Here is an 18678-nt window from a genome sequence, read left to right as displayed (position 1 = left end):
CCCCAGGGGTATCACACTGCATTTGATGCAGCATCTGGCTGTGGGGATGATGAGCAAGGTCAGGAGGCAGAATGGGGTCTCTTGCTCTGCCATGCTCTCACAGAGGCTCACTGATCACATGGTGCCAGCTGAACCCTTATTTTTGTCCTCCCTCCCCAACCTAAAATAGAGGAAGTAAGAGTGTGCTGGAGAGCCAGACACTTATGGAGAAGGGTTCTTGTTGCCACCATCTGCTAAAGCCTGTCCCAAAGGAGACAGCACTTTCCCAAAGCAGGAATTTCATTAAAACAGGTTGTTTTGAGAGCAGAGAGTATGAAGGAGGAAGGGGAAATATCTCGGAGGAGGGAGGTTTTGCCGAGGCAACTACTCAAACGTCATGGCTTCTGGGGGTGGGGTGGGCATGTTTGGCATAATCAGAGGAATTTGTACTTCAGAATCTCCAGGAGATGTAGCTGCTAATGATGTCCTGGCTATGCAGAGTAATTAACATCTGTTTCTGTATTTGAACATTCAGGCAGCGTGCCCCGCCAGACATCACCGCGTTCCCATCCGGCCCCTCGGGAGATCCTGCCCTGTTGCTAATTGTCGAGAGCTGTCCAGAGTCCTTCTCCATACAATCCTGCTGTGCTCCATCCTGCTGTGCTTCCGAGGTGTGGCATTCCCTGCTCTGATGACAGCTCACACCAGGATGCTGAGCAGCAGCCACCGGCAGAGAGTGAGGCCAGTGGTGGGCATGGAACTATAAAATCACAGCCAAAGGTTCTGTGAGAGGACGAGTGAAGAGCCTGAGCTGACCCAAAAGCTGTCTCCAGGGGGGAGCAAGCTCCAGCTGGATGTCATAGGAAGCACAGAGCTCTCTGCGAGTTGAAGTTCAAGGGGATGCTGATTGAGGGACCAAAAATGTGAGGTTGGTTGTCTTTGTTGGTGCCACGCTGATGCTCCTGGAGTCTCAGCAGCCATTTATTCTTATGTTATTTTTTTCACTCTCTGTCCAGCAGCTCGGGACAGCAGCTGTTCCTTCCAGGCTTGGTGTGCTCCTGGTGCTCAGTGCAGGGACCTTCTAGCATGCTCCTCCAGCCAGGCCACTCAGCGGGTGCCAGCAGTGGCCGCTCGGGACCAGGGACACCAGGCTGACCCTACAGCGACTGGCTCTGGACCTGCCAAGCAGGAATTGTGTTGGGTGAGAGGCTTTGCTAAATCAGCTGGGCTGGGCTGTGCTGGGAGGGGCTGGAAGGAAGGAGACCTTCGCTCCTCTGGTTTGTGAGCAGTTACCCTGCTTCATGTCTCTCAGCCTCTTGTTTTTGTCTTTCTTCCTTGTTTGAATTCCTTCTTTGAGTGTTTCCATGCTGTCTGTGTGAAGGCTATGTACTCAAATGGTTGGGGATTCCAATGTCCTCTGGTTTTCTCATGGTGAGGAAGAAACTGTGAGAGAGGAAGAGAAATTGTAGGGTCTTCCAGCACCTTGGAATCTTAAGCAGTGCAAACTGCATGACTGTCCCAGGGTGTGTGTGAGACAGTTCAAGGGCAGGACAATAAATGAAGAAGCTGCATAGCTTTGCCTGCAGTAACCCCAGAGCTGTGGCAGTTCCCAACCCACTGGGACAGAGAGGTGACTGTGTTGTGCCTTACGTGGCTGGGCTGCTCTCAGCCTGGACATTCAGAGCCTGGGCTGTGGAGGCAGGATGAGGTGATGGGAAGCCAGTCTGAGCTTGGATCGTCAGGATACATTTGCAGCATGTGATGGTGTTGTCCTTGGGTTCAAATGATCCAGGTTGACGTGGTGGCCTTATCCAGGTTGGAGCTTTGGATTAATCAGATAGACACTAGTGCTTGCTGTGTGTTGGCCCATCTGGTCTGCCTGGATGTTTATGAACTCACTGGAGTCTTTTTGTGTCGTTGATGTCCAGCCACAGCAGATTTGCAGGAGCCTGTCATAGCTTTGGTAAGTGAAGCTGGGCCATGAGCACTCTGGTGTTGGAGTGGTGACTGTTACCAGGCTGGTGTTGGTCAGATCTCCACCACAGCTTGTTCTCACGGATGAGAGGGATGAGGTGGTGTTCCTGCTCTTGGATCTGTTTTCATGCAGCCTTGGAATGGCTTCCAAAAGCTACTGCCCTTATTCCTGTTGCCTGACTTTGCTGTGTCTTAGCAAGCAGAGCCTGCTGGAGGGGAGCCTGGGGGTCTGCAGCACCACAGAAGGCTCAGGCAGCTGGATGTGTCTTGCAAGGCATGTGGGAGTGACTCCAGTAACACGATTTCATCTCCATCTGCCCTTTTGGTTCAGGATGCTGCCAGCAGCCCTTGGTTAAAGCTCAGCTCCCTCTCAGTGTTGGAGGTACCTTGTGTGGCTGGCAGGCTTTGCTCCACCATTACTCAAACCATCTGCATTGTGTTTCTGCCCTCTCAGAGTACAGCCTTTTCCTCATATGACCATTGTGTTTGTTCAGATGACTGTTCCCAGAAAATATTGCTTAAGGTGTGTATAATTGAACAGGTCCTACAATTCCAGCTGCACTGGTGTAGCTGAAGAGGAGCCACTTGTGATGGAGACAGTGAGCCAGTAAAGCTACTCTGGCGAGGAGAGGTGAGGGTTGTGGTGGTGTCAGGCACTGTTTTGTTTGTATCACTTCCTTGTACCAGGTGTTATTCCACACCTATCATTTCAATAAGTACAGTCTCCTAACAGAAGCAATGGCATGGCTGCCACATCAGTGTGCAGAAGGATTGATGTGTTTTTCAGGTGTCATCTGGAGGTGGAGAGGGATAAGCAGTAATGTGGTGCTTTTTCATTAAATGATTGTACTGAGCTGTGCTTCCCTGTTGCTCAGAGAAGCTGTGGCTGCCCCATCCCTGAAAGTGTTCAAGGCCAGGCTGGATGGAACTTGGAGCAGCCTGGGATAGTGGAAGGTGGCAGGGGGTGGTAGGAGATGGGCTTTAAGGTTCCCTCCAACCCAAACCATTGTGTGATTCTATGATTCTAGACGAGGAACTTCTCTCTGCCCCCTGAGTCTGTCCCACCTCCCTGTTCTCTCCAGGTTCCCTGTGCTCCTGGGGAAGGCAGGAGCCTCTTGTGCAGCTCTTAGCCTCTTAGCAATTCTTGTGCTTTTATCTCTAGGTTGTTTGTGATGGAAATGCCAAATGGCACTATTGTCTGACAGGCTTCTCCCACCTCTGCGCTTGCCTGAGGCACAGCCAGAGATGTGTTGGTTTAAATCTAGGCCACTTGGTTGGAAATTGGGACGTGGTGCCTGATGAAAGCCAGGGAAGGCCAAATTGCATTAAAATGGCAGAAGGAGACAGCCAGGTGCTGCTGCCTGTGTGGCTTGGGCAGGGCACTGCAGTGAGGACTGGAGCTATCTCTAGGAAGGGATGCAACTGGATGTGTCTTGGGCAAATGATATATTTACTGTCTGTCTAATCTGTGTTAGAATTAAAGCTGTGACTGGAGTGTCTGGGGACAGTGTGCTCAGGGGACATCTCTACCTCCTGCTTCTCTGCCAATTCTGTGTCCTGAGTTTTCACTGGCTGTGAGACTGTTTCTTCCTGCAATTCTCTTTCCCTCCCTTCTGCAGTGGCCAGCCCTTCATCTGCTTATCTGTCAGCTTAGCATGATCTGAAGATACAATCCCTTCTGTCCTTTTGGGAGCAGCTTCATGTTTGTGCTGTGTCTGGGCCTCTATGAATTTGGGTTGCTGAGTGATTGGGAGGAAGGAGCTTCATGGGTCATCAAGTCCAGTTCCGTGCTGCTGAAGACGAGCAGTCATCTCATGCAGGTCATGAACTTGTCCAGGAACGAATTGTTGGAACTCATGCTGTGTTTTTTCCCCAGTGCTTCTGGAGCAGCTGGTCCAGAGATCTGCTCTTGGAAAGGTTAGAAATCCTCCTCACACTTCCAGTGTCCACTTTGCCTGGGTTGGTTTGTTGTGCCTGTGCCATTGCAGAAAGTCAGCTTGCAGATGAGATGATGACTTGCACATTTTTTTTCCTTCTCTGGTTCTCTGTAACCTTTATGTCCTACAGCAGTTGTGGCTTTGGATGGAGATTTGTCCTGAAAAATGTGCTGAAGGCTGTTTTGTTTTCCCATTTGGGCAGCTTGGCTTGGTTGGGCCCATTTGTTTCCTTGTTGTGCTTTTGAGTGTTTCAAGAGCAGGTGGAGCTGTGAGCTGCACAGTTTGTGAATGTTAGCGAGTACAGAAGAGCACTTTTTGTGCTGCTGTCATTTCTGTCTTCTTTTTTAATGTTTGTCCTTGCCACTTGTGCCATCTTGTCCCTTCAGGAGGGAGAGATGTCAGAAACATTTGAATCAAGGTGAATCTGATAAAGCAATGTATTGAAGAACCAGTGCCTGGCTTTTACTCGTGGCTCTTATTCATGTTTATCTCTAACTGTGAATGTGCAATAACAACAGTTCTGTTCAGCACAGGCTGGCACAGCCTCAGACAGGAAGATCTGCTGTTTACCAAGCAACACTCTGCTATAAGTGAGAAAGAGGGGAAAAAAGTGGTTTATTGCTGCTGGGTAGCTCAGAGTGTAGTTAAACCTTTCTGAAAAAAGAGGAAACTAAGAGCACATGTGTTACTCAAGATGCATTTTTCCTGGCAAGAGTCCCATGTGTGTGCTCTTCTTGCAAAGCATCCCTGCGTATGCTCCTTCCCATTAAATCCATAGCATATTGGGAGCAGGCAGGCAAGAGCTTCCTGTTTTTATAATGCAACTGGTCTCAGCAGGCAGTCTGTCGAGGTGATTTTTCAGCCTGACATCTTTTGTAGCTGGGGCAGCCTGCGAGCTGAGTAGGATGACAGAACTCTGCTGCAAGGATTATAAACACAGGGAGGAAAAGATCTGGAAATGAGATCTGCTGGTAAAGCTTCCCGGGATTGGATGCTGTGGCTTGTGTTGTTTTGTTCCTTCCCCTGTGAGTCTCTCTGTGGCATTTCCTCGCTGCTGTGGCTGAGAGGGCCCTGCCAGCCCACCCACGCCATGGTGACACTCCGGAGTCACCCACAATTGGCTGGGAATTGCGGGATACACGTGGCTCGTTGCACTTCACTGGAGCAGTGTTAATTGACTTAATAGAGCACTGGCATTGTAGGGATTTCGTTGTGTGGGTTTTCTTAAATGTGTGTGCACTCAGACCCTTCTGCAGCAGTGCCCTTGTTGCCATTTTTATGCTTGTTCAGAAACTGCTTTGCAGTTGTCAGTGGAGATGAGGTTTGAAGTTAACCCTTATTTTGCAAAAGCCTTTGTGCTTCTCCTCTTTTTCTCCCTCCAGCTTCTGATTAAGATGCCTATTGCCCTTTCAGATCTGTGTAATCCCCTCTCTCAAAGTGACCGGGATAGATTTCCAGTAGCTCCCTGGATTATCTGTCACTGGTTTACAGTGTCCAGTGCAAGGGAGAAGAGGAAACTTTGCTCAGACTTTGCTGGTGGTTGCTCTGTGGCTAAGCTGGCTCTGCAATACATCTATTTTTCCTATCAGTCTTTCACTTCAGGCTTCAGATACCTCTTCCTCTACCTGCATACTTACAAAGAGTCAGTGCTGGGCATTAAATGCAGCTTAGCCCAATTTAGCTGCTGTGTATGAGTTTCTTCTGGGTTAAAGTTGGGCCAGAACCAGTTTTAAAGCAGCTGAAAGAAGGTGAAAACCCTCAAGCTTGCCTTTGCGTGTTGGTGTGTGTGGCCAGAGATATGTACTGCTGTTGTGGACTTTGTAGCATGGAGTGTGAGATCCTGTTCTGTGCCAGTCTAGGACTCCAGGTTCAATTATCTTGTTACCTCATTAATAACCCATCTGGAAATCTGCTTCCAGACAGTTCACTTCAGCTAGTGATATCTCTGCAAGTGCTGTACCAGTCTTATTTCTCACCAAGACCTGGAAAACAGCTCACTTAAAGCTTCCTGTCCCCTCAGTTTCCTTCAAGGCCGGAATATCTGACTCTCTTTCCTCAGCCCTCTGCCCCAGAACAAACATTTGGGTGGGTGAGTTTCACCCTTCTCTCCCTTTCCTGTGTCCTCCCATCTGCAGTGTTTGCACACTGCCTGTCATCCTCGTGCCTTGCACACCTGAAGGCTCCTTGGCCCTGGCAGGTAAGGCAGAGCTTTCTGAGTCACAGAGCCCTGGGGAGCTCTATGGTGGAGCACAAGGGCTGAAAAAGCTTCCCCCATCCCAGCTGAATATGAATTATCCCTTCTCTCCAGTTATACCCCTGCCTCAGTCTGTCCTTGGAGGTGCCTTCCCACCCCTCCCTACTAGAAACTTTGTAAGGAATTGGAACTTGCTCACTCCTTCATTTCCTGCCAAGACTGCAGCACTTGGGCTGGCTTGGCAGGTGAGGGCAGGGAGAAAGAGCAGCAAAATTTTGTCTTGTCCCCAGCTGTGTGCACGACAGCTGCTGAGCACAGAGTGTTCCAGCTCGCTTGCTCCTGCTGCACTTGAGCTGTGGAGCTCTCATTGGGTCGGTGTTTGCAGCTTGGACTTCAGTGCTGTGTCTGCCTGAAGTGGGTGTCTTGTTGCTTGTCTGCTCTTCCCCTGCTGCCTTGTGGAAAAAGAGAAGCTTTTTCCCTTCCTCTCTGCGGGTTACTTCTTTTCTCAGGCTCACTTCAGCCTGGTGAATTCCAGCCATGCTGTTCTTGGTGCTGGCACCTGGTTTTGCACATCCTCAGGTCCTGCCACCCTGCCTGGCACTGGGGGCTGGCTAGATCACACAAATGCTTGAGCTCCTTTCCGTTCCTTGGCTAGCAGAGCACCATCAGACACTCCCCTCTGCATTCTTAGCCATCCCAGCCTGCTCTGGAGCTTTATAACCTTCTTAGGCTGCCATGTCTTGTGCTATGCACCTTCCCTGCCCTTCACACCACTCCCTGCTTACCCTGGCCTCCCTGAGCATGTGCCTCCTGCAGGGGAGATGTGCTGTGCATGGAGGCAGGATTGGTGGAGGAACAAGTGTTGGCCATTCCTTCAGGATGTCTGAAGAGATCTCCAATGGTCTCGATGCCCCCACACAGCCCCAGCTCCTCCAGCTGCCCCTGAGCTCTTGGTGTTTAAGGGTATGATCACATCCCACAGTCCCAAAGAGGAGGCTGCTCCTCCAGGGCTGTGTGTGGGCACTGGACAATGAGAGCTCTTCAGGAGCCCTGGTTTCTCCCTGCCAGCAGCAGCTTACATGGGACTGAAGGCAGAGAGCTCCTCCTTTGCTGGTGACAGTGGTACCAGGTCCCAGCACATCTGGCTTCCCAGGGAATGGTCATGGCCCCAAGGCTGCCAGAGCTGCAGGAATGTTTGGACAATGCTCTCAGGCACAGGGTGGGATTGTTGAGGAGTCCTGGTGCAGGGCCAGGAGTTGGGCTTATGATCCTTATGGTTCCCTTCCAGCTGAGGACATTCTGTGGATCTTAGTCATCCCCAGGCAGAGGACCTGGAGAGGAGAAGGGCTGGTACTTCAGCTTCAGTCTTAGAAGAAAGTCTCCTGCAGCTTTCTCTGGGCACAGCTTTGAGGGATGTATTTCCCTCAGGTAGATGGTGAGCCTTCTCCTGGGCCAGCTGCTGGCCCTCACCTCAGACCAGAGCTGTCTGGAGTTCAGTATGTCTGATGGCATTTTCATTCCTGGATCTTCCCTGGCGCAAGGGAGTAGTTCAGAATTGACTTGATTTAAAGGCTGGGGGAATGGAAGAATTAATGAAGTGACAAAGTCTTGTCCCTGAGTTTCCAAGACTGAGAACCCAGAGAGGCTGGAAAATTCAAGCAGGAGCAAAGCTGGCTTGTGCCACATGGATCAATGAATTACTGGGAAATGGGGTGTGGGGGTATCCCATCACAAACAGGGGCTGCTGTGTGGGACCAGCTGGGGTGAGTCTCCCTCACTGGTTTCCTCAGTGGCTGCAGCAGCTCCAGGGACCTCTGTCTCTTCTTCCTGATGCGTGTCAAAGGGAAGAGCTTGGGGCTCATGCTAGGAAAAGTTGATCCTGAAACTTCCAGATGCATTGAAACACACATGGGCTAGTTCCCTTTCTTTTTTTTTTTTTCTTCTTTTTTTTTGCTCTCTTCAGAGCCAAAACCTACTTTGAAACTGGAGGGAAGGAAAAGGGGTTGGGTAGATCTCCACCCTTCCTGCCTGCTCTGCTGTGACACAAGAGCTGGGGACCAAAGGGTCAGCACTACTCACTGGTGTGGAGGAATGTTACGTGGAAGCATCCAGGCAGCTCCTCTTGTCCTGGCAGCAGGAGGAGCTCCATGGGACAGCTTTGTTCCCTGTACATGCCTGCTGCCCAGGTCTGGTGGAGATTTTGAGGAAGGGTCTGCATCATGTACCACAGAACAGGGTGAGCAGCTGTGAGTGGTTTGGGGGTGGTGAGATCAAACCTGGTTTTATTTTGGGAGCAGTTACACAGCATCAGTTCAAACCTGGTAATTATTGCAGCTGCGAGAGGCAGAAAACCAAAATCCAAACTCAGCATCTTGCTAAGGTGCTTAACTGTTAATTTCCATGAGTGAGATCCACCCTTCTCAGGACACTTCAATCTGTTCACATTGTTGCTTCCTCTCCAGATTAGATAGGTGGAAGCAGTGCTTTATTAATTAGAGGAAAAATCCTGCTCCCTCCTGCCAAGACAGAGAACTCTTGGCAGTTTGCTCCCATTTAGTGACTGAAGCTTCCCCTGTTCAGCCACGTGCCTGCAGGTCATCTCCTGGGGCAGAAATTCCTCAAAAATAAGGCTGAGTGCTTCCAGAGAGGCTTTCTTCTTCTTTAATTGACACCTTCCATTGCTGGGGTGCAGTTTCCATTCTCACCTTGACTTCTTGGGGGCTCCTCATTTGTTTAGTGTTGGCCAAAGGCGTTTTGGGGCTCAGCGTGGTGAGCACGTACATGCTTTGCATTGGGCTGTAGCGCTGCTGCCACTCCTGTTCTCAGACTGGTTTGCCCTCTCTCCGCCTTTGGTCAACACTCCCCCTTCAATATCATTCATTGGCTGCTCTCACCTGGCATGAGGGTGACCCTGAGGAGAAGGATTTACTGCTTTGCCTGGAGAAATCCGATTTCACACAGCACTCACAGCCAAGCAGCCCAGTTAGACCAGACAGTCTCAGAGATCACTCCAACTTAGCTAGGTTATCCTCCACCTATTTATAGCTCCCTTCCTCTCCCAACTCCACCCACCATGGGGTTTTACTGCAGGTTTTAAAGCAGGGCTCCCAGCCTTTCCCCTCCCTGTGGAGTGGAGCTGCCTGTTCTGGCTCCCTGGTGTGGAGCTGGTGGAGGAGACGAGCTGGGAGAGCAGCACCACGTTGGGAGCCAGCAGCGATGCAGGCAGCAGGCATGTCTGTCTCCTCTTGGGCTGAGCTAAAACTGGCATTTCCATGGGCAGCAGGAGGAAGAAAAGGGTTCTGCTTTACCAGCTTGAGGAATTGGTCTTGAAACCAGGCTGTGGAATTGCTTTATGTGGCAGTTTAACCCAGCTCAAGGGGGAAAAAGGCTACTGACGCCTGGGCATCCTTCCTGTTTGCCTCAGCCTGCAGTGAGGGGCTGTTCTACCCATCTTGCCTTTTTTTATCTACTTTATCATGATAGAACCCAAGTTTTGAGGTAAGAGACAGTTTGTTCTTCTAGTGGGTGTGGGAGTTGCATCCTCTGTGCCTTTGCTGCTGGAGCACATGGGGGCCCCTGGGATGGGGTGAAAGAGCAGAGACACCACAGGTGTGGGATGGGGAATGTCTCCAGATAGACTGAGTTGATGATACTTGCAAGTGTCTTCCCCTCACATGAAGTGACTTTCATTTAGCCAGAAAATCAGATTTCTTACAAATTATCTGCTTGAGTAGCAGGAAATGAGAAGGGAAGCACCAGGGATCCACTTTGGCTGGATCTGCAGAAATTGGTGAAACCTTGCTGTTGAGTAACGGGGATGTGGGGCTGATGTACAGCAGGGAGGCAGTCCAGTTAAAACAAGGAAGAGGTAGGGAAAACAAGCCAGTTAAAACAAAGAGGTAGGGTTCTTGCACTTTTTTCAGATATGTTTGGTTCATCCAGGCTTTGCAGGCTACAGAGACCGTGACAGAGCAGTTAACATTCTCCAGTTAATGACCTAATGCAGGCACATTCTGGTATTGAGCTTGTAGCAAAATTACACCTGCTCCTTGAGCTGCTGCTTTGGAGAGTCTGTTATCTATCAAGGCCTTTCTTGATCCCTTAGATCAATCCTGGGATTGGAAAGCTGTATTTTAGGACTCCTCATCTCAGCCTTTTTACGGCAAAAGTAGTTTCTTCGCAAAGGTCTTTCTGTGGTTCATTCATCTCCTTAAATCCTGGTGGGTAATTGAATAAGCTCAGCTGTGCTAATTTCTCCATCTTCTTTGTTTCTTCTTTTTTGCTCTGTTAAATGTTACCTTGATCCATTGCTCCTGACATGCATCCAGATTGTCCTGCCTTTTCACTTGAAGGAGAGATGTGTGTGTTTAAACTTCTTTTAATACAGAGGACATGAAATGTTTCTGGAGTTTAATTGTGAGGATGTTTGAAGAATAAATTCTGAAAAGTAGGAAAGAGAGAGGCAGAAAAGGAGGAGCAAAGCCCCAGACCTTCTTCTGTGGGTGGGGGCATGTTCAGGATCAGCTAAAACTTACCTTGAGCTGAAAGCAAATAGTTACAGAAAATACTTGTGCAGATCCCCAGTCTGTCCAGTTCCAGTCCTACTGGGGTGTTAGAGGGAAACAGGAAAAGAGGAATATTTTATTTCATGTGTAAGCACACGAGCCATCCAGTCCTTGTAGCTGAGTAACTAAAACTGGTGTGCCAGTCAGAGCCCAGACTAACTCGGTGTGTGTGGTCCACAGGGCTGCTGGTTTGGGCTCCAGGTGGGCCTGGCTTGTCCTGTTCTCTGCTTCTTTCCCATGTGCTTTGGGCCTTGTGCTGGGCTCTGCTGTGCTTCCCTCCATCAGTTGGTGCTTCCCTGTGCCCGGGAACTCCCGGTGCTTAACTTGAGGGGAGCCTCTTCTAGACCCCCCACATTCCCCATCTCCAGCAGCAAAAGCTGGATTCAGTGACAGCCCTTCCTATCCCAGTGAGCTCTGGGATGGGGACTCTGAGCAGAGCATGTATTGATAGGCTTTAAAACTGGAGGGTTGTTGCTGAAATCATACCTTATCTTTCTCTCTTTTTCTTTCCTTTTTTTCCCCTTTCTCTGTGTTTGTTTGTTGTTTTGTTTTTTCCAACTCTGATCAGAACCGACCTTCCTCTCTCCAGCGTGCTGGGATCTTTGCAGCAGCCCATGCCGCAGCGCCTCGCCCGTTCCACCCGAGCTGCCCATGCCACTGGCTTGGACCTAACCTAGGCTCAATCTCAGCGTGGCCTGGGCAGGGGGGAACCATGGGGAGCTCTGCCTCATCGCTGGCCGCAGAGACGGAGTCCGACCATGGCTTCAGTAGCTCGCCCTACCCGGGGCACCCGGCCGTGGGCTGGTATAGGAGCAGTCCCGGTGGCCCCGTGTGGGAAAGTGCCCTCATAACGCGGCAGCACCAGCACTTACAGCACCGGCTGCGAAGGTAAGGAGGAGGGGAAGGAGCCTGCTCACCTGCTCAGCTGCTCACCTGCTCACCTCTCAGCTTCAATCCGGGCGCTGCCTTTGGGACACGACTTGCTTTGCATCCTACTGAGTCTTGAGTCCCTTCATTCAGAGGCTCAGCTCAGTTCCTCAGGAAGTCAGAGCCAAATTCCCACTGATTTGAGTGATGCCAAACCCTGGCTTTACACAGGGTGGCTGATGTCTCCTGCAGAATGGACTGCAGGACTCATCCCAGCTCTTCCTCACTCACTTAAATTGTCAAGGTGGCTGCCTGGGAATGGGATCTCAGTTCCTTGTTTGCCATGTTCTCATGGCTTCTTTTCTTTCTGGCCTCCCAACCACACTGCAGTGTCACAGGTGGAGGATTGTGTCTCCAGGTTGGGTGGCAATAAGTTGCAAGAGTTTCTGAACTCAGAAGAGCCAGAGAAGCTGTTTTCATGCAAAAGCAGTGAAATGCTTTTGAATAACAGATCCACAAGAATGAAACACAGAAAAAACAGAATTACTCTTAAAAACAGATTAGTGTTTCCAGCCCTGGATCCCTATCCCACCTTGATGAAATCAGCACCTCAGATGTTTCTCTGAGCTGTTGCTTCTGCCCCTTCCACATCAGCCACTTACAGTGAGGAGTTTCTCTTGTTTTTGGGGGGCTGGTGTCCTGCATTCAGTCTCTGACAGGTTGAGAGATGTATCAAAAAGCATCCAAAACCCCTCTGCCCGGGGGCTTGGCTACAGAGGCTGCCGTGTTTTGTGCTGATAATATTTGAGCCTTTGCCTAATGCCTGCTTTGTGTGGACTCCAGCCTGGATGGGTGTCCATACCTGCTTGAGTCTGTTTGGAGCTGCTGGTCATTTAGGAATAGCTGCTTGCTCTGAGTGTCCCTGAGCTGTCCTGGCTTTCCCCTGGAGGTGTTTGCTGTGATGTTGGTGCAGTATCTGTGGTGCAGTCTTCGTTTTCCTGCCTTCCTGCTGCTGCAAGGCCTGGGATGTGCTTCCCAGGCTCTGGTGCATGACTCTAGAGCCTTCCAGCAATGTCAGGCTTTGCTCCTTTCTGGCCCTGTCTTGGGTCTTCTTGTTGAGCTGGGAACAGTGTGAAACCAATAAATTGCTGTCTTTACTCTCTAGGATAGACTTGAGTTCCTCTAAAAGAGGTATTTTATGCAGTTCCCCAATTCTGTTGCTGTATGTGCCAACCTGTGTGGCTGGTCCACAGCTCTGGTTGGTGATCTGTGCTGTGTGGGTTTGTCCCCTCTGGTTTAGAGGGATCCTGCAAACAGAGCTGGGTCCTTCCTGCAGGATTATCCCTTCTGGACTGCTGCTTTTCCCTCTGTTGCCTTGAGGAGTTGGGAAGGTGTCTCAGCTCACAGATGAACTCCCTGGTGTGGCTGTGCACAGCCAGAACTGAAATTTAGGAACTTCCAGTGTACACCTGGCCCTGGGCCCTAAAAATGACAGTGTCTCTGCAGCCTTGTGTGTGACAGCTGAGGTTGGTCATGACTCCAAGTCTGTAGTTTGAAGAACTAAGTGATATCTTGACATGTGGAAATAAATTTCCTGAAGAACCAGCCTTGGTGGTGGAGCGGATGTTGGGGCAAGAACAGGAACTGCCGGTCTTGGCGCAGATAACACCGGTGTCCTGTGGGGACAGGAATGGCTTTTGTGATAATCCCTTATTTCCCCTGCTAAAGGGAGAGCAGAACTCATCCCAGCTCTGTCGTGTGGTTCCTGGAGACAGGAAAATCACCGGCCATGATTCACTGAGCAGCGAGTTGCGTGGGAAGAACTCGCTCCAGGCAGTGATTATGGAAGTGGGTTCAAAAGACCTGAGATCAGCCAGGCATCAAAGGGCTGCTGCTCCCAGGGAACAGGGCCAAGGAGCAGCAGATGATTGGTTTCCAGAGAGGAGCAGATAAATATATTCTTTTTAAAAATTAAGTAAGTCAATAGAACAAGTCAGGGTAGGTATCCTGCCTGTGCATGTCCTCGTCCCTGGAGTCATGTAGTGTAGGAAGGAAGTGGAGTACAGGGGAGTCAATTTGAGACCGGGCTGGAGTTCTGGGATAGACTTTGCTTTTCCTGCTGATTTTCTGTCCCTGCCTGCTGCCACCTTCAAAGCTGATAATGCTTTGGCTGCAGAGCAGCACAGAGCCAAGCTGCTCTGGGCTGTCTCAGGGATGAACACAAACCTTCCTTGGCAGAAAAACAGGGACACAAATACTTAGTGAGTGACTTTGGTCTGTACTTGGCTTTCAAGATTTTAGAACCTGTGAAGAGGCTTCACTGTCTCCTGGGTGAGGCTGATGGTGTTGGAATTCCCTCTCTGCTGAAGACAGGGAGTAGAAAAAGGGCATTAGTGGTAGAAGCAGCTGACTTGTGACAATCAGATTTGAGTCCCTGCTCTTTTCTGGACAGGGCTGCACAGTCTCTTTCTGTGTGTCAGCATTTAAACAGGAGCCTGTTCCTTTCCCAGCGTGCCAGGAGGACACAGCTACTGAAAGACTGGAGGTAGCAGGTATTAGGTGCATGTTGGAAAGATCTGATTGTAGAAACCTCTGCTTAGGGCAAAGATGTTGGGTTTAAATTCACCCCTGCTGGCTGTGTGCAAGCCAGACAAATTCTGGCTCAGCTACAAGACCCCTTGGGCTCCATCTCATGTGCTTGAAGGTGCTTGGCCTGGGCTGTTGTTGGGTGGGAGTGTTCAGCTGAGCCTGGGGATCCATCATGGCCAAGCTTCCCAATGTTCCAAACCCTTCCTGGAGCCAGGAGCAGGAAGGGGCAGTGCCACAGGCTTGGTGCTGGCAGCAGGACACGGCTCCATTGCTGTGCCTGCCACCATGGAATGGTTTGGGAGCTGTGGGATCATAGTGGTTTCTCCTGCTGCTGCTGGAAGGGGTGCTGGCACCTCTTCAGGGTGCATCCTTCCACATTATAGGGGGTTAGGAGGGAATTGGGGCTCTGAACTATTTCCTGGTGAGATTTAAGGGAATGTTCCTGTTCACCTATTCCTCACTCCTAGCATTTATGAAGAGGGTCCTGTTGAGTACTGAGAATTTCTGGATTTCACTCTTAGGAGAAGCTTTTGGGGAAAGGGTTGCAAGGTCTGTGCAGCTGACCTAAGTGTCTCTGCCCACTACTCACTTTGGCTGAAGCTCTCTGAACTCCTTCCTCTTCCAGAGGATATTCATCTTCTGGGCTTTCCCGCAGCGTTCTGCAAAGGATTTTTATTTTTCTATAAAAGCCTTTGCAGAATGAAATAACCCCTGGGTCTCAATGACTGTGGAGGGAGGAACACACTCTTTCATTATTCTTTTATTTTATTATTATGATATGCTAAAAATATGTAAATCTCCCTGCTTTTAGAGGGAAGTGAGGGGACCTGCTTTTGTTGTTGGCAGGTGGTGGGAGGGCACTTGCTGTGCCACCCCCTGCTCCCCAGAATCACCATTTATTTCTGGGGAAAATCTCCAGGCAAGCCTGAGTATCCTGGCTGTTTGTGAGCACTTGGCTTAAATACATGAACAGCAGCAAGTCAGAACTGCTGGGCAGCATCACAGAGGCCTTTTCCGTGGGCTCTGAGTTGTTTTGAGGTTGGTGGAGATTTTATAGCTGAACTCTGGCATATGGAAGTGTAGCAGGGAGCTGTATGGAGTGGGAATGTGACTGTGCTGCTCCTTCCCCCCATTCTGTGGCACTTCAGCTCTGAGTGCAGCACAAGCAGAAGTGTCTGGAAGACACCAGGACAGTGTTTAGTCTGAAGAAAGGAGGGCTCAGGGGGGATCTTCTGGCTCTCCCCAGTTCCCTGACAGGAGGGTGCAGCTGGATGAGGGTCAGGCTCTGCTCCTGGGGAGCAAGGGACAGGACAAGAGGAAACAGCCTCAAGTTGTGCCAGGGGAGGTTCAGGTTGGATGCTGGAGAAAAATTTCTTCCCAGAAAACGTGGTCAGGCATTGGAACAGGCTGCCCAGGGCAGTGGTGGAGTCACCATCACTGGAAGAAAGCATGTGGATGTGGCACTTGGGGACACAGATCACTGGTGGCCTTGGCAGTGCTGGGGGAGCAGTTGGACTCGATGTACATTCAGTTTTCCCAACTGAATGATTCTGTGTGATTCTTACTGGGGAAACCAGAGAAATGAGATTCTCAGGAACAAATCTCCTGGTGCAGCATCAGGTGACTGCAGGGAATCACCTGGTGATCACCTGCTTCTGTTTTCTGTCATCAGATCTCAGGCTGGGCATCAGCCTTGGGAGGTCTGGCAGCATCAGCAGTACAGGTACCCCAACAGACCTGGGGTGGGGCAGGCACAGATCCCTGGGTTTTATCAGTAACCTGCATGGATTTGGCTGTGCTCAGAGTTTATTTTGCACTTTTCAAAAATCACTGACTGGTTGAGGTTGGAAGGGATCTCTGGGGTCCAGCTGGTCCATCTCCCTTCCTAAGCCTCCTTGTTTCATGCAAAGAACAGATGTGGCTGTGGAACAGATGGGGATCATCAACATCTGCTCTGACTATCCACAGAGGAGTGATGAGGAGGGAAAAAGGAGCCACACATCCAAACCACGAGGGCATCAGCTCTCATAGTCAGGACATGCCTGCTCATCACACAGGAGTGAAGCCTGTGTTCCCCAGGTGCTGCAGCGAGGTGGATGCATCCCTGTGTGGGTTGTGCTCCCTCTGGAAGTTGCTGTGGAGTTCAGCTGGGATTTGGTGGAGTAAAGATGCTGTAGGTTGTTGTGGATACTTGTTTGATGGGAATGTTTGGCTTGTAACTGTTTGCTCACTAGTTCTCACCAGAGCCTGTGGTGTCTGGAGCAGTGTCTTGCTCAAGGAGGTGTTGCAGTGCCAAGGAGTTGGCAGCATGGAATGCTGTTTCATCTGCCTGAGGCTCCCAGCCCTGCCCATCCGCCCTCCACGCTGCCTGCTCCAGCGGTCACAAAGCCTATTAGTTGTTTAAATTAGGGCTATTTATAGCTCCAGAGCCACGAATAACTTGGAGGGTGGTGCAGATCATTGGAGACCAGAGTTCTCAGTAGATCACCAAACAAACCCTCCCTTTGCTCCCTGTGTACCCTCCAACCTTCCTCATTTCTGTGTCCCACAGGAGCCATTCTGCTTCAAAGGAGGTCAAATCCAGGGCAGAGGCAGCTGGAGCATGTCCTCATCAAATGCGGCAGGCTTGGCCAAATCTGAGCAGAAATGCCTGTCCCTCTTGCCTGGATGTTGCTGTCACAGTGTGGAGGACGCAGCAGAGCTGTCCATTTGACAGTGCCAGCCTGGAGAAGGGAAAAACCAGCACTTTTACCTGGTTTGGGGATGCTTTTGTCTGCAGGAGCTGAGCACTTCTGCTTCAGGATCATGGGTTCAAGTCCTTCTCCAGGTGCAGGTGTTAGGGAGTTTTGCTTTGGATGCTGCGTTGCATGAAGGAGATTAACATCCAGCTTTAGCTGTGCATAGATCCAGTCTTCATCTCTTTCAGGAAGAGATTCTGCAGATGCAATTCTGCTGTGAAGGAGGCTGGTCTCTTGGAAGTGATGCTGTGGGAATATGTGCTGGAGGGCCTGGGAGAGCCCTTTGGTATTCAGTGTTTTTCCACTGGGGGTGGGCAGGAGGAGGAATTAGTACCTTATGAATGTTTTGGGTTTTTCTTAATTTTTTAAGAGCAGTAAGAGGAGCCAGAGCAGGGATTTTATTTTTTTTTTTCCAGAGTAACCCTTCTGCATTGCTTCTTTGGCTGCAGAGGGAGGAATGTGGTCTCACGTCTCATGGCAAATCGCCTGTCCCCCTGAGAGGTGTCACACAAGTAGCCTGGAGTTGGTCTCAGTCTTCTGTCGGGAGCTGGTGGATTGATGTAATGACAGTGGGAAGCTCAGAAACCTGGCTGAGCTGCTGCAAGGAAGGATGAAATGTAGGAAAGTGTGTGTTTGGAGGGTTATTTCTTCTCTTGGGATCAGGATGGAAACTGCAAACACGTCCCCCTAACAGTGTACAGCGTCTGTCCTGGAGGGAGATGGGCCTGCAGTGACCTCATGTTGTGGGCTTGTGAGAGGAGGGGTGAAGGCAGGAGCATCCTCCTGCTCTCTGGGTGGGCAGGGAGCTCCCTTCCACCTCTGCACCCCAAATTCCCTGGGATCACTCCAGAGCCCATTGCTTCCAGGTACTGGTACTCAGGTTACCAGGTACTGGTTGCTGTGAAAGGCACGTGCTGGATTTCTCCAACCAGTAACTTAATCCAGTTTGACACTGGTGGCTCTGGGCTGGAGTTTTGACTAACATGAGTCAGAAACAGGGAGAGGGGGTTGCTCAGAGCTGCACCCACCTCCCTGCAGCCTCTTCCCCCTGTGCTGGCCAGCCCTGTGTCCCTGAAAGGCCGCCTTGATCCCGGCGCGGCCGGAGCCTGGTGCTGTGCGTGGAGGGGAGGCTGTGCTGAATGAACCCTCTGCAGGCCTTTGTTCTCTGGGATGAAACAACCCTCAGCACAGGGCTGCTGCCAACAGAAGGGCACAGGGGGGAAAGCGAGGAGCCCTGTCTGGGTGCTGTTTGCATTTGCCAAGCTGTGCTGCATCTCTCTATTCCTGCCTGGGGACCCACAACTCACCCAGGTGCCTGTGCCTTTTCAGCCACTCTCTTCAAACAAACTGCCCTGGGCTTTTCTTTGACTTGGGCATCTTCTTGTGCTTCTCACCCTGCCAACATTCCTGCTCTGCCTGGCAAGGCACCAGGATCTGAGCAGCTCCCCTTGCCAGCCAGTGCAGCTCACAGTACCCCCAGGCATCACTGAGTCCCTGTGAGGGGCAGGTGCTCCAGGTCACCGTGAGGAGCTGTGAAGAGCTGATCCGAAGAGAAGGAAGCTGCTCCTGCGTTACAGATGGCATTTCTGAGGCTGCAGCAGGACATTCAAACCAGAAGGAAACTGGAAGTGGAGTGTGAAGGCAGCTTGGAGCCCTTCTGGATGGCGGCAGGACCAGCAGCAGGAGAGCCGGGGCCATGGGGGGGTGAGGAGAGTTTGGGCTGCAGGTGCTTGGAGGCTGCCAAGTCAGCAGCTTGCAGGGAGCTGGAGGGACCTGGCCTGCCCTTGCCCAGAGCTGTGCAGAGCTCAGCTGGGTCTGCAGACGCTCAGGTTCCA

The 18678-nt window shown here is 50.9% G+C and overlaps 1 protein-coding gene across 9 annotated transcripts in view; it reads left to right on the top strand.

Moving 5' to 3' along the window:
• Positions 1-18678, top strand: part of CAPN15 (calpain 15) — a 58718-nt gene that overhangs the window by 7055 nt on the left and 32985 nt on the right. For 2 of the 9 annotated variants that reach the window (XM_058849426.1, XM_058849428.1), the window contains exons 2-4: positions 515-902; positions 1012-1180; positions 11218-11537. In XM_058849426.1, the coding sequence (XP_058705409.1) occupies positions 880-902; positions 1012-1180; positions 11218-11537 (512 nt within the window). In that variant the 5' untranslated portion in view covers positions 515-879. Of the gene's footprint in view, positions 1-514; positions 908-998; positions 1181-3829; positions 3871-11217; positions 11538-18678 lie in introns of all 9 variants that reach the window. The other 7 variants (XM_058849432.1, XM_058849429.1, XM_058849427.1 and 4 more) reach the window with 7 other exon arrangements.

This window comes from Poecile atricapillus, chromosome 14 (assembly GCF_030490865.1).
Source record: "Poecile atricapillus isolate bPoeAtr1 chromosome 14, bPoeAtr1.hap1, whole genome shotgun sequence".
Lineage (NCBI taxonomy): Eukaryota > Metazoa > Chordata > Aves > Passeriformes > Paridae > Poecile > Poecile atricapillus.
Note: the sequence above shows the minus strand (reverse complement) of the source record. Positions and strands in the feature narration are given on the sequence as shown.